Source organism: Rhodnius prolixus, unplaced genomic scaffold (assembly GCF_049639745.1).
Source record: "Rhodnius prolixus isolate KJV_2025 unplaced genomic scaffold, Rpr scaffold_3, whole genome shotgun sequence".
In the NCBI taxonomy this organism is placed as follows: domain Eukaryota; kingdom Metazoa; phylum Arthropoda; class Insecta; order Hemiptera; family Reduviidae; genus Rhodnius; species Rhodnius prolixus.
Window position 1 is genome coordinate 13,439,996 of NW_027411603.1, and position 13,779 is coordinate 13,453,774.

Consider the following 13,779-nt stretch of genomic DNA (forward strand, 5'->3'; position numbering starts at 1 on the left):
GTTTACGGAGCACTCCAGTGGCGATTTTTGGAAACATAAATGTAAATAAATAACCTTTTGTTTTGCAAATTCCTAGTAGTAGAGCACTCGTACGTAAACAAAACGAACCTCTATGCACATCTATATCCTGATACAAAATTTGATATTTTGACAATGTTTTAAGGTTTTTTAGCTTTTTCCAGTTTCCCAAAGCACTCCAGTGGCGACGTTTTCAAACAATAACCTTTTTCTTTTGCAGCTATTTTAGTTGGTATAATATGCAGAGGAATTTGTTTTGGCCACGATTTCTATTTAATTCAATTTTTTTACTTTCAGATAGGATAATAACAAAGCGACATTATTCCAGTGTGATTCATTAGGTGCATATTTTGTTTAGAAAGCTACAGCAAATGGTAAAACTTTTCATGAAAACAGTTTTAATTTACTATTATTAAAAAATTACTATTATTTTTTATTTCCTAGATAGAAGTGTGGATATAGACAAAAACTGCTGCTTCTAAAAGATCTGTGGATTTTATCAAAAACTTCTCTTTAGTGTTGAATTCAATTATTCTTCTTTGATGACAGCTAAGTAACACTATTATTTTTATATAATAATATTATTAGAGTCATGTGCAAAATCCCGAGAATGGTTATTTAGCGGTTGTTGTAACGAGGTAATTTTTTAATAGGGTTGACCCGTCGGAGTTTTCTCCGAGCTGGTGGAAAAGGATACATTAGCCAATTAGGCTAATTGGTTTATTAGCCAATATAATAAATTACTTATAACATTTATAATTATAATACAATGAATTGTAATATTTATACAATCAAATTAGTTAGATTGCCGCAAACAGATTTATCTGGCCATTCTTCTTTCGTTTGAGGACTTGAGGACAGCCTCCTTTAGAGGGAATAATTTTTCCAATATCTCTAAGAAAGAAGGAACTATTGACATTTATGACATGTTAGATTGTGCTACAATATTTAAATTGCAAAATGAAACTTCAACCCTTGAGAAGATTGCAAAAAAGAACTAGAAAATCTAGAACTAGAACAAAAAATAATCCTAGGATGTTGCAAATTAGGAAGAGTCTCCTACAGACCTAGAAGAATTGTGACAGTTCTTTTGGCTGTTGTTTCAGGGCAATGGCCCTTTTAATCTGATAATATCGCCTTTCGAATGTATTGTAACCCATTATTCTCAAACAGAGAAGCAATTATTTATTTTATTCCATTAAAATGTGATTAATATTCTTTTGGGTAAACTGGCTTGAGATTGGCTCCTGTTGAATACCTTAAAAAAAAGTGATTAGATTTTCGTTTCTACTCACAAACCCATACTTGTGAATTAAAATCAGACCATGAATCTAAAGTTTATGGTTATGAATATTTGACTGTTACTGTTGGTTACTAATTCTTAAGGCCTTAAATTATGAGAGTTTTTGGGTCAAAGCCAAAAAATTTTTAAAAAAGTCAATTTCTTTAAGGTTTCTAGTTCCATTGATGTATTTAGCGCGTAATAGAATAACAAACAGAAATTACTGATGAAGGGAACCCATGGACAAAAAAAAATCTTATTTCTTGTGAATGTTCTTTTATTATTCTGATTTTAGACGATTTTGCCCTTCTGGCGACTTACTATTGATCTTCGAATAGGATGATTGCAAACCAATTATATTCTAATGTGATCCATCAGTTGCATATTTTGCTTGGAAAGCTGTGGCTGTGGCTGATTATAATGGTAAGAATTTAATTTCAATAATTTTGCATGAGAATTAATGGTAGAATTTCAATTAAAATCTGTCGATAATATTGTAGGTATGGGTTCTAAAGGACTAGTTTCCATATAATGTACAGTTTTGTGTAATGTTATGAAACCGTGGTTTCCAAATGTTATTGAGCTGCACACCGAAATGTCTTCAGTTACGAAGGAGAAAAAATAAAATTAATGGATCATGAAACAATGTTCTTTAATTTGTAACTTCAGAAAAGATAGTAACGATTTATTGTTATTGATTAACAAATAATAAACGCCAGAATTTCTCAGAATATCTTAACTTCCCTCCTCTATTTCATGGCTTAATGAGGCCGAACATATTTATATAAAAAGATATATAAACGATACTTATAAAAACTGCGTGCCGTTGTAGCGAGTGTCTCGTGCTCGATTGGAAAAAGCTCTTATAAAGGATAGTTAAATGTGTAGCTAAAATACTGAAGTTGATGAATAATTTATAAACTAACTGGAACCACCAATTTATAAAATACATCATTCTCTTTTTTTTGCAAATTTCAGAAAAATGCATAAACGATTTTCTTTAAATCTGCAATCTTCATATTTAAATTGCTCAATACTAGCTTTAATTTGAGATACGTTACCAGGGCAATTCAATAACGCGCACTCTAGGGAGAGGCGATGAGTATTCTTTCCTCTAAAATACTTTTGTTTCACAGTATAAATAGGGATTAAACGACTAGCGCACATGCCGAATAAATACAGATTTTCAAACCGTGAACATCACTTACCTGAATGAACTTCTTACTTAACTGAATTTTTTCCAAAAATGTCTGTTTTATTTTATTAATCCTTTCATATACACCTTAAACATGTAGTAGATTATATATTTGATATATTAATAATTAAAAAGCCTAGTAAAAGAAAAATAGGCAGAAAAGAAATTGTTACGATTAATAAGAAAAGTGCATTTTTGTTAGAGAAAATGTTTGGTTGAAATATTACTGCCAGGTAGCATAAACACTCCTTTAATAAACATTGGGTTGTTTAGGGCCTAATGAAGAATGTATTAATTTTGGGGGGATATAGCAAATTAATAGATATTCGTACTGTAACTGTAATTTGGCATTGATTGTAACATTAACTCAAGATTAGTTTCATTATTTAAATCCTTTAAAAATACCTTTGATTTTAATTCCTCGTTTTAACACTAAAATCAATCCATGTCTAATAAAATCAGCGTCTTACACCATATTAAAATTAGTTATTTGGCAGGACCAGTTTTTCATTTTTTTAATGAACTTTACCTCCAAGAACTTAACATTTTTTTTAGAGGAATGGCTAAAATGTAGATAAAACAAATGAACTAATCCTTAGTTCATGAACTTAGTTGAAACGAACATTGGATGTAAATATCTTTGATTTTATTCGTCGTAAAACGCATGATTATTGCATCCCTGAGACCGATTTCGAAATTCCAACCATCATCACGAGGTAGATTAGAGATTAATCAGCAAGTGTATTGCGAGACGGAATCAAAATCAAAATCTCTACAGCGAATTGATTAATCTATCTCAGTTCTAGCAATATAACACACCTTTACTAGACCTACCAAATTAGAAAAAAAATGTAAGAACTTGATTGCATTGAATATTTTCTAGACCCATAAATAGAAGCGCATTTATTATATGACTATATTCTTGTCCCATCTTTGCCTCTTCCTTTTGAACTTACAGGAATTAAAAACTTTTTTTTATTCGTAACAGAAGGCAGAGAGGATCCAACACTGAAGAAAAAGATGGTTTAAAAGAAATAAAAGGCTACATACTGAAATTTTTCACACGGAACTGTAACAAGCTTGAAGGAAAATTATAGCGTATAAGAGAACAAAGAGAACAGGTCTTTTACAATATTGTTTGCAATCCGTTACTTTATGAAAAATAAAAGCTTCATTAAGCATTACGATTTCAATTTTTTTTTAGATTAACAGCCTTAATTTTAGATGACTTTCTTTTTCTAGACGTTTAAAATTGATTCTTGAGGGATTTCCTTTGTAGCAAATAATAATTAAATAGTACAAAATAAAATTTTAATATGCCTGCCTTTCTTTAATGCCATATACTCTTGAAGAAGGTAAGAAAGACAATCCGATAAACCATACATTTTTTTTACATATTTTTTTTAATCTACAAATTTTTATGTAATTAATTTGAAAAACACATTAGAAAGATTGAAACTCATAACCGAACTTAATATTAAAAACAGAATTTACCTGTACATCTTGTGAGAAAATAGTTTGGATGCTACAGATACAGGGTTGAAATAGTTTATTACTCATTATTACTTCATTTTACCATTGTTATTCGTATTTTCGTTCTATGGATTTATTTGAAGGAACAATTAAGAAAAGAGAAGCCACTCTTCAACAGAAACTAACTCTTCTGTTTTAAATTAACTTCCAATAAATAAGGAGAGAAATACAATTAACTGATTCATTCTTAAAGAAAAAAAGAAAACGCAAGAGAATGGAGAAGGGAGATGAAAAGGAGAATATAAGAGTGAAAAGGACTAGAACAAAAGTTAGAAGAGGACAAACGAGAACGAAGAAGGAAGAGTACACAAGAAGGAATAGAAAAGAAGCAAGTTAGAAGAGGGCCCACGACGTCTTGTCTTAAAACACCATAAACTTCACATATTCTTGATCTTTTTCTTCGTTAGTTCCCTTAATAAGGCCAAAATAGCTTCACCATCCGTTTCTGGATTGTAATCTGAATGTTTTCACTACTTAAGGTCCAACAACATAAGCGGTATTTTATAATATATTTCAGATGCTGCTAAATGATAATAATAATCATCGGCACAACAGCCCAATACTGGGCCTTAGCCACCTTAACTCGGTTCCGCTAGTCATCTCTGTTTGCTGCAACAACCTTCTCTTCTTGCTGCTAGGTATTTTATATTTTTTTAAAGCATAATTTTTAATGTTATTACTGAGGTAATAAAATTATAGGGAATTGAAGAATAATTACTTCTCAGCCTACAATGTAAGTAAAAAAAAAAAAAAAATTAAAAATAACTTTATTGTAGTTCAGCTTCACCTACCATTTAATAAATGTGAATCACAAATTTTTTGAAGAGCAATAAAAAAAAATAGCTCACCGAACTCTTTTCATTTGAAATTTTAATTTCTTATCAACTCAGATAATCATCTTTCGCAGATTGTTTCGAAAATGTTCCTTTAAAATTCAGTTAAAAACAGAATTTGGAAGTAAGGTAGGTTTCTGGTTTTGTAAATACAAATTATCTAGGAACATTTGCTTCCAACACAAATTTTGGAAATCATCAAGCATCCACATATATATTTTTAAAAAGAATTTTATTATTGCAAATTATTACGTATTTTGTTATTTACTTAGTACAACAAATAAAAAGCATTTATATGGACTGTAGTTGAATACGCAAAAAGTAAAAGTAGAGAAAAAAAATTTAATATTCCATTTCATGGCGATACGAAGATTTAATCGAAACAATAAATTTTAAATATATATATATTTATATAATATTAATATGTATATCTATATATTAATATTAAATATATATATGTAAGTTTCTACGGAATTCTTTTTCAAAAAGAAGGAATAAATTGTTACAATTTTATGTACATGTTTAAAACGTGTTTACAAAAATATAAAACCACAGAAGAAATCACAAAAAAGTAATAATTACATAAATATAATAGATCTTTATATGTTACATTTCTAGATAGTTCATCAAAAGTTTCGTTAAACAAAAATGAAATAAAAAAAAAAAAAATACAGGAGAGTCTGAAGGAATTACGAGAAATTATGGGTGTAAATTTTGCGAGCTTATATCATTAAGAAACGAACTTTTATATTTAAAACTGATTATCAATTAATCTCACTACGAACCAATTCCATTGTTTTTTTAAAAATAATATCCAAAACTATTGTGTGTTAGAAGCAGAAATTAAAATTAACAATTTATTAACTTAAAAGTTAGCGGAAAAACGAAAAAAGAAATAATATTACAGTATAATCACATCTGATGCGATTCTTGGGTATATACTGATAGCCAAGGCATTCAGATTGCCTTTTTACAATAAATTCACTCCACCAATTTAGTTTAACACAACCTCCTATTCAAGAGCTGTTTGTTTTTAGTTATTTATTTTATTTTATTTTTTTCATTACATTCGTTTAGGAACAATGAAACAGCCAATAACGCTTTGTATATAAATCCATAAGCAACTTTATTATAAACGAAAATTATTTTTTTCTTTTTTTAATTTATCTACTTATTAAATCATTAAAATATTCATCCACGTTGGTTGGTAAATAAAAACTGAACAATATTTTGTAAAGAAATTCACTCAAACAAAAAAACATATGTCTTCTCACTCGTATCCTTAATTTTTTTTATTGTTATCGTCAGATTTTTAACATCTTTTGCATTTTAAGTATATTTATTAAGGGCGTACATACAAATAGTTTTCATATACGATAGCGCATTTCTTATCAAATAATATATGAATGAGATTTTTCTGATTCTTTTTTTTTGTTTGTAATTTGTCTATTAAAAGATTATATATATTTATATATAATTCGCCTTAACTAACTTTATTATCACTAATACTACAATTTAACTTAAATCTTAGAATATTCTTCACAGACTGAATAACTTTTTTTATATCGTTTCTTAATTATCGAGTTGGCCTTTTAAAACCTAGAACAAGTACACAAAATATTATTTTACAAATATTTTTACTAGAATTTCCAAGTACCAACATCATCACAGTGCTACTGGAGAAAAAGAAAGAAAAAGAACTCAAGTCTTTACAAAGTGTTTGATAAAAATGAAATTTCCATTTTGGGTTTTGTTTTAACAAGGTATCTGTCATTTTAAATGTAATTATTTGCGATAAATGATGAAGATTCTTTCCTGGCTTAATGATCAGCGCGAATTAAAAGTATTAAACGTTTAATCAATTAGATAACAGCTAACTTTCGGAGAATAGATTATTTTGTATTTTATTTTATTTTTTCATTTTGTGGATTTCTTAAATCATTATTCATATTTATTTCTTAATCTTATGACTAAATTACCAGTTATGCACCAGAGAATTAACAGGAATGTAGCGGGACATACACGTACTAAAAAAAAATCCGTATTTTCTCCCCAAAAGTACTTATTTGAACAATTTGACATTTTAATGGGGGATACATAAAATTTATAACTTAAGTTCATTGGCTTATAATGAATATAAACCCCTCTGTTTATGTCGTATGATTTCTTAGACCACGCTCTTAATCAGCGTGCTATCTACCCACCCGTCGGTTGGTTTCAAACACAGTATAGAAATGATATGACCTTACAGAGAAAAACCAGATTTATAGTGAATGGGCTCGTGTAATTTTGGTAAGGCTTTTGGAACTGAGGATTCAATCAACTATTTAGATGTAAGATTTCGGTTCAGTTATACCCCTAGAAAGAATCTCTTGCAAGATTAAGAACAGACGGGGAACACGTTCTAATAAAAGATAGCTCTAGATCATCATCATCATAGTACAAATGCAAGTTCAAGCTTTTATAAAATGTTTTTTACAAACAAAAAGCACTCTCAAATAATAAATGATAATGCAATGTTTTATAACAAGTTTATTTAAAAAAAGGTTTATTAAAAATTTCAAATGCCATTTAGAATATAGGGAAGGAAAATATTAAGAAAAGCTGTTTTAATATGTACAATAGAACTTTATTTTAAATTTATTCAAATAAAATTACAAAATTTAGACACGCAAGGTCTTTCCATTAAATAAATAGCTAATAAATTATAAAAAGAAGTCTTTGCAAATTTAAATATAATTCATTTGAAAAAACTTGTTATTAGAAAGACTAAAATCAAATCGTAATATTGGAAACTTTTTTTTTTTTTCTTGAAATATATTCATTTTTCTCCATCCACATTTATACTAAGGACACAAGTTTAAAAATATTTATTTGAATTCCAAACGGCACTTGCAAAAAACTGAAAAAAATTTCGAAACTTTATAACTAAAAAAAAAAAAATTAGAAACGAGATATTATCAATTAAATCCTTAACTTTAAATTGACACTCATTTTCAAAACAAAAACAAAGAAAAAAAAAATTCGTTCTGCACATTAGGAGAAAATAAGGGCTACGACCTCAGAATCCTAAACTAGTTTCAAAATATCTCCAGATCCCATCGGATTTAAGCTACTACTAATGGCACAAGACTAGAATAGTTCATTCCCCATTTTGCGTTTAGATTTATTAATTTTAAATTTGAAGGAACCATGTAGGAAAAAGAAGAAATCACCAGGGAGGCAATAACTTTTCATTTTTGAATTGAAAACTGATTGTTTTCTTCTTAATTGTTGTATCCATATGATGTTATTTCCCTAAGTTTATATTTAAAAATATAATTCGTAAAATAATTTTTTTTTTAATTTCAAGCCACACTCATCTTGTCCGATCAGGAAACAAAAAAGATTCTTAATTAAGGAGAGTAATACAATTTACTGATACTATCTTGAAGAACAGGAACTGAATTGTATAAAACAAAATATTGAATTCTTACTTTTGTTGCGTTAAACAAAACCAAAATTCTTCGTCTTGATAGCTAGCAGAAGTTTATGCCTGAGTACAGCTCTACTGGAATATAATGGTATATACAGTCTGGATATGCACGTGTTGGCAGTAGGGAGATGAGTGTCATCAGCAGGTCTGATTGTGACAGAAGGCATCGGTTGGAAACCATCCTCTGAAGCGGGTAAAGCAGGTGAACCAGTCCAGAAATAAACCTTTAGAAACACAAAAACGATGTAATTTACTGCAGAAGCAAGATTTATTAGATTATTAGTTCAACAATATGAAAACTAATAGCCTTATTTTCAATAAAAACTAGGAATATATTACTAGTAATATTAAAATATAACACTTATTATGTAGACACTCACTCGAATTATTTTTCCTACATTTCTCAAGGTTTAATTTATACACTTCCTAAATCTCAGAATTTCAAATATACATAGCTTTGCTAAATTTACCCTCAAAACTTCACATTACACCGAAATTGCATATTACGAGAAGTCTAATTAAATCTTAAATCTTTCCTTACAAAATTAAAAAAAAAGTACAAAATATATTTATTAACCAACCCTCATATCTTCAAAGTAATGATGGTAAGATACATCAGTTGCAAACATAAGTTATCTGATTTTCTGGAATATCTGTTTTGAAACATCCTCAAAATTACTTCATCCTCTGATTTGATACATTTAGGTAAGATTTGAATAACATGATTTTATTCATTTACTGCGTTCTGTGGATTACAAATAGTGCTACCCAGAACTGCATTGACCTTTAACCTTAAGTTTGTTAAAATCTCTTTCATTCGTTAGACGAGGGTGTGAACAAGCAGTAAAATTATTGGAAGAAGACCTAAGTTACTACGCGTGTGACTTCGTACGGCAAATGCAGTTTTATTGTTATTACATTTTGTAGGCAACAGGTATTACGGCAGATTAGGCACAAGGAGAGTAATGAAAAAGATCAATATCGTCCCCAACAGCTTTCAGTAGATCACTTTAAAATTGCAGCATAATAGTAAAAAAAATAAATAAAAGTAAAGCCTATTTTTTATTCATGCTAACTTCTAAATTAAATGTCGCGGGCGGAGATGACTAGCAAACATACTTTGCTGAAAATTTTTCATATTATCCATTAAATAAAATCTATGGCCAAGTCAGGAATCGAACCTAATACCAAATACTTACTAGCTTTGTGGTCTCGCCTCTAACCGCTCGGTTAATGGTGACGCCTTGCTGAAAGATAGAACTTATTTCTCCTTCAATATTCAACAAGGTGTTCATGTATTGAACTAAGTTAGCTTTAGTCCACAGTCACCCGAAGTGATATTGGACTTCTTAATTGGATAATTTTCCTTTGTTGCTTTGTCTTAATGAGCAAACTCAAGTGTTGAATAAATTTAAGAATTACTGACAGATCTCTAAGGGCTTAAGGCAATCCAATCTAAGGTTCTATTAATTCCACGTGCTGCGCGAAGGCTTTGGATGAGCCCTTATTTAAGAACGAACTCTTAACTTAACCTTCCCAGCATTACTAAACCTTGTAACAAATTTATAGTTACTCTCCCTGTGCTTGTCTAATGTAAATAACAGACTTCTTTAGAGAAATTAATTTATTTTCTATGAAATTATTAAATTTCCCTTTTCTAAACCACAGAACACAAATAAAAACTTTAACTTTGTCAAAATATCCTAGGAAATGATAAACAATTCATAAAACATAAATCTCAAATAATCAATTTGACTTTTTTAAATTTTTTTTTGCATCTGAATGCATATTTTCGTGGTAAAATTTACTTCATTTTGTACTATACTTACTAGATCCATTCTTTCCATGTGAGTCATTTTCTCAACTATTGCCCATAACCATCTCTTAAACTTAAGAAGTCTTTCCGAACTTTCTCCAGATTCATCATTAAATGATGTATAAGATATTAACACAGAAACATTGATGTCTCCTACACCATTCAATAACAATCGCAAATCTTCTGCTGTCAATCCATCTAGAGAGCCAGCAGGGAGTACATCAAAGACGCCCTGTCGAATAGCCTATAACAATTTTACAAAAGATTGAAAAATATAAAAATTTTGTAAATGCTTGTAAGTGAATCATTAAAGAATTGAAGATAAAAGCGCACTTACTTCTAAAGCCTTTTGTTGAGATTTATACATCCTATATTCAGCGTATTTCCGCACATAATCGTACACATTTGCTGCGGTGACTTCCAAGTCTCTGCCACCAGGTACTAAGTCCATACTTCCACCCCCTTCTTCCGGACTCAACTCAATACTGCAATTTAACATTTGATACAAAATACTGAGTAAATAATAATATTAGAAAGGTACAGCAAAGAAACTTGGCAGTAAATATAAATTATGACGGCTTTACGGTTGGTGTTTCGTTCAAGGGGAGAGAGTACCTTCACAAAATAATTTTCACTTAATGAAACTAAGTTTAATGAAAATCTTGATAGTTTTAGATTGTAAAAATCGTGTAACCACATCAGACTTTTAAATTGTTTTGCATTTAGCGTGAAAAAGAACTATTTTTAGAGTAAGGCAAATTTACCTGAAAGTTAAATCAAGTGCCGAGAAGAGAGAATTGCCTTGTTTTGTTTCAGCGTCTATCACTAGCTGTCTTAAAGATTCGTACATAACTGGATCAAAAAATGCCAAATCATGGAACCTAATTTGCCTTCCCAAAATGAACTTCAGCACATGCCTATTTAAAAGTAGAGGAAGAAGTTCATTCTGCAGAAGACACAAACCCATCAGCCTGTAAAAGGATAAAAATACGAGTTTTCAAAAATATTTATATAATTCATCAATAGCATTCAAAATAGGATATATAAAAAAAAAAGCACAAACCTGCCAGTATTCCTGAAAGCATTGAGTCTTTCAAACGAAGCTCTTCCCTGACGAGGACTATAAAAACCTCTTTTACCCGGAGCATAGAAGAGTGGTGCGTTATCTTCAATGGCAGTGTCATCAACTGTTTCTGTCGTGGCCTCACCAACCCCTCCCAAGCTAGGTGTAGAACCGCTTCCACCACCGGCACTCCCACCTGTACTGCTACTTCCGCTCCCACTGGTGCTTTTACCTGATGAGGTAGACAAGAGGTCCATCTCTGTTAATAAGAGAAATCTTTAGGACACAAAAAAAAAGTTCTCCAAGCAAATGGAGGTATCCGAATAAAGTTTTGTTTTTTTTCAATGACCTGAGATCAGTGGTGAATAAAACAAAAATCCTTTCTAAAACATATAAATCACTACAAACCAAGTAATGTGTGATTGCCTAATTGGTGTCCTCGTGCGAGTAATATCTGCATTGCCTCTTCCACTTTAGCTCTGAGCGCGTCCTCTGAAGCCAGTAACATCAACAGTTGGGCGGGAGACAATTCCAAAAGCATCCCAGTTATTTTAGCGGCGAATGAAGGCCTCATACTGTGCACCTATTAAACAGATAAATAAACCCATCAGCATACTGAATGGTAACTAATGTAAGATAAAGAATTTATATTCTGTGTACCAACCTTGGGATATAACCTTTCTCCAAGAGTTATCTGGTGATAAGAAAGGTGATCATTCAGTTGACCAGCCTCTTGACTATTGCTACTCGTCCCGTTGGAAGTATTGCCACTAGCTCCTCCACTACTGCTACCTCCACTTGAGCTCCCAGAAGTTGTATTAGCCAGCAGCTGGCTAGAGGGTGTAAATGATCTAGCTTCAAATGATAAAGTCCTTCTTGGACTTCTACAACGTGAAGAAGATGATCTCGTCTAAAACATTTAATTAAATAATCATATATACAGGAATATTATTTTTTTGCCGGAATATCTGACTTAAAAAGAGGAAAATACAAAAAATAAGCATTGCCATGTGAAGAGAAAACACAAGAATTTGTAAACTAAATTGTAATATGCCAACTACCACAAAATTAAGTAGAACGTTTAAAAAGGAAATATTTAAGTAAATTTTTTCTGGCGCTAATGAACAAAGCAGTCGATGCGCCTATTATATATAAAGTTTCAATTTTTTTAGGGTGCTTCAACCGATCAATAAAAAAGAAAAATTCTGCGTTGAACAACGTATTTTATTTAATTTTGATAGTGTCAAAACTGAATCCCAGCATTAGGAAGACTTCTAGGTCTATTGCAATGAAACCATGACTGAGTTTTCCGTTACCTTTACTCACGTTTATTGTTAAAAACCTAAATGCTTCCAGTTCTTCTCTCCTATATCTCTTATTTAAAAACGTATTAAAAACGTTTTAGAAACATTTGTCAAAAAGTAACACATTTTAAGAATCTACTCATGACCAGACGAGTTCAGACTTCACGTTAGTGAAAGTATCTGTCACAAGCCAAGAAACCATGGCTGGGTTCAGCCATTTCTGGCAAACCATGTTACGTCCCTTGGATTAAGACTTGTAGAGTTTCCCTCATTACTCGCCTGCAGAAATACAAGAGCATGACATAAAGTGCTACTAAGTAAGTACTTTTTGCAAGGTAAAAACCAAATATATCGACATCAAATATTTATATATTTATTTTAATTTAAAGCGCGACTACATTTGATATCATTGGCACACAGTCTTTTTTTAGTCTTCCTCACATAGTCCTCCGGAGTACTTTATTCTTTCTTTACAAACAACACTCGAAAGATAACGTTCAAATAAATACTATTATTCAGAGAGGAATAAAAATAAGACAGCGTTATAATTTGAAGCAATTCTTAAGTCTAAAAAGACTAAAGTAAGATTATTTGGCTAACTTCAAATTTGACTTTTCACTATGATTGATACAATAAAAAGAAGCCCTTCAATTTAGAAATGCACAAGCATTTCTGATGAAAAATGAATGAAAAGAAACAAAACCAACCAGCGATAACACGAAAAATCACAAACAAAACAACGTTACGATTTAAAGAGACTGTCATAGAATTCGTAGTAACAGACCAAGTGAAGATCAAAAAAGAAAAAAGAAAAATAGAAGTTAGACAATATGTTTTACGGACCATATGACAAAGAAAGAATTGGGATCATTTGTTAACATGTAAACATATGCATGCCCATGTATATGTTGCATGTAACCCATGCTAAAATCAACTATGATCTAAGCGAGCTCAGACTTCACTTGTGCGAATTTATCTTCACAAACCAAGAAACCATGGTTGGGTTCAGCCATTTCTGGCAAACCATGTTACGTCTCTTGGATTAAGACTTGCTGGGTATCCTCATTACTCGCCAGTTAACGAAGTTCATGGTTAAAAATACTACTGAGATGTTAATATAATTATTAAAACTATTATTTTCATACTTTTGCTAAAATGTCCATTTATCCAGAAACGGATGGAAAAAAAAATCATGTGAAACTCGAAAAAAAAATGTAACATAAAAACTTAAAAAGACTTTCATAGATTTGATTTAGAAGA

At 30.6% G+C, this 13,779-nt stretch overlaps 1 protein-coding gene and 1 long non-coding RNA gene across 13 annotated transcripts in view; one reads left to right on the plus strand and one right to left on the minus strand.

Moving 5' to 3' along the window:
* Positions 1 to 53: 53 nt before the first annotated feature.
* Positions 54 to 5,362, plus strand: LOC141453841 (uncharacterized). Of its 4 annotated transcripts, none has more exons than XR_012458244.1 (3): positions 54 to 1,723; positions 3,484 to 3,850; positions 4,546 to 5,362. It is a non-coding gene; the product is annotated as an uncharacterized lncRNA (long non-coding RNA). The 4 variants fall into 4 exon arrangements; XR_012458245.1 differs by lacking the exon at positions 4,546 to 5,362 and having other exon boundaries at positions 55 to 392; positions 463 to 1,723; positions 3,484 to 3,688; XR_012458246.1 differs by lacking the exon at positions 4,546 to 5,362 and having other exon boundaries at positions 55 to 392; positions 467 to 1,723; positions 3,484 to 3,688.
* The window catches only part of hyd (E3 ubiquitin-protein ligase hyd), a 45,917-nt gene continuing 36,916 nt past the window's right edge, over positions 4,779 to 13,779 (minus strand). For 6 of the 9 annotated variants that reach the window (XM_074127461.1, XM_074127458.1, XM_074127464.1 and 3 more), the window contains 8 exons: positions 11,880 to 12,125; positions 11,624 to 11,798; positions 11,216 to 11,474; positions 10,917 to 11,123; positions 10,490 to 10,637; positions 10,166 to 10,396; positions 8,338 to 8,560; positions 4,779 to 6,460 (listed from right to left, as the gene is read on the minus strand). In XM_074127461.1, coding sequence (XP_073983562.1) covers positions 8,348 to 8,560; positions 10,166 to 10,396; positions 10,490 to 10,637; positions 10,917 to 11,123; positions 11,216 to 11,474; positions 11,624 to 11,798; positions 11,880 to 12,125 — 1,479 coding nt within the window. In that variant the 3' untranslated portion in view covers positions 4,779 to 6,460; positions 8,338 to 8,347. Of the gene's footprint in view, positions 6,461 to 7,468; positions 7,764 to 8,336; positions 8,561 to 10,165; positions 10,397 to 10,489; positions 10,638 to 10,916; positions 11,124 to 11,215; positions 11,475 to 11,623; positions 11,799 to 11,879; positions 12,126 to 13,779 lie in introns of those variants that run through there. The other 3 variants (XM_074127462.1, XM_074127459.1, XM_074127460.1) reach the window with 3 other exon arrangements.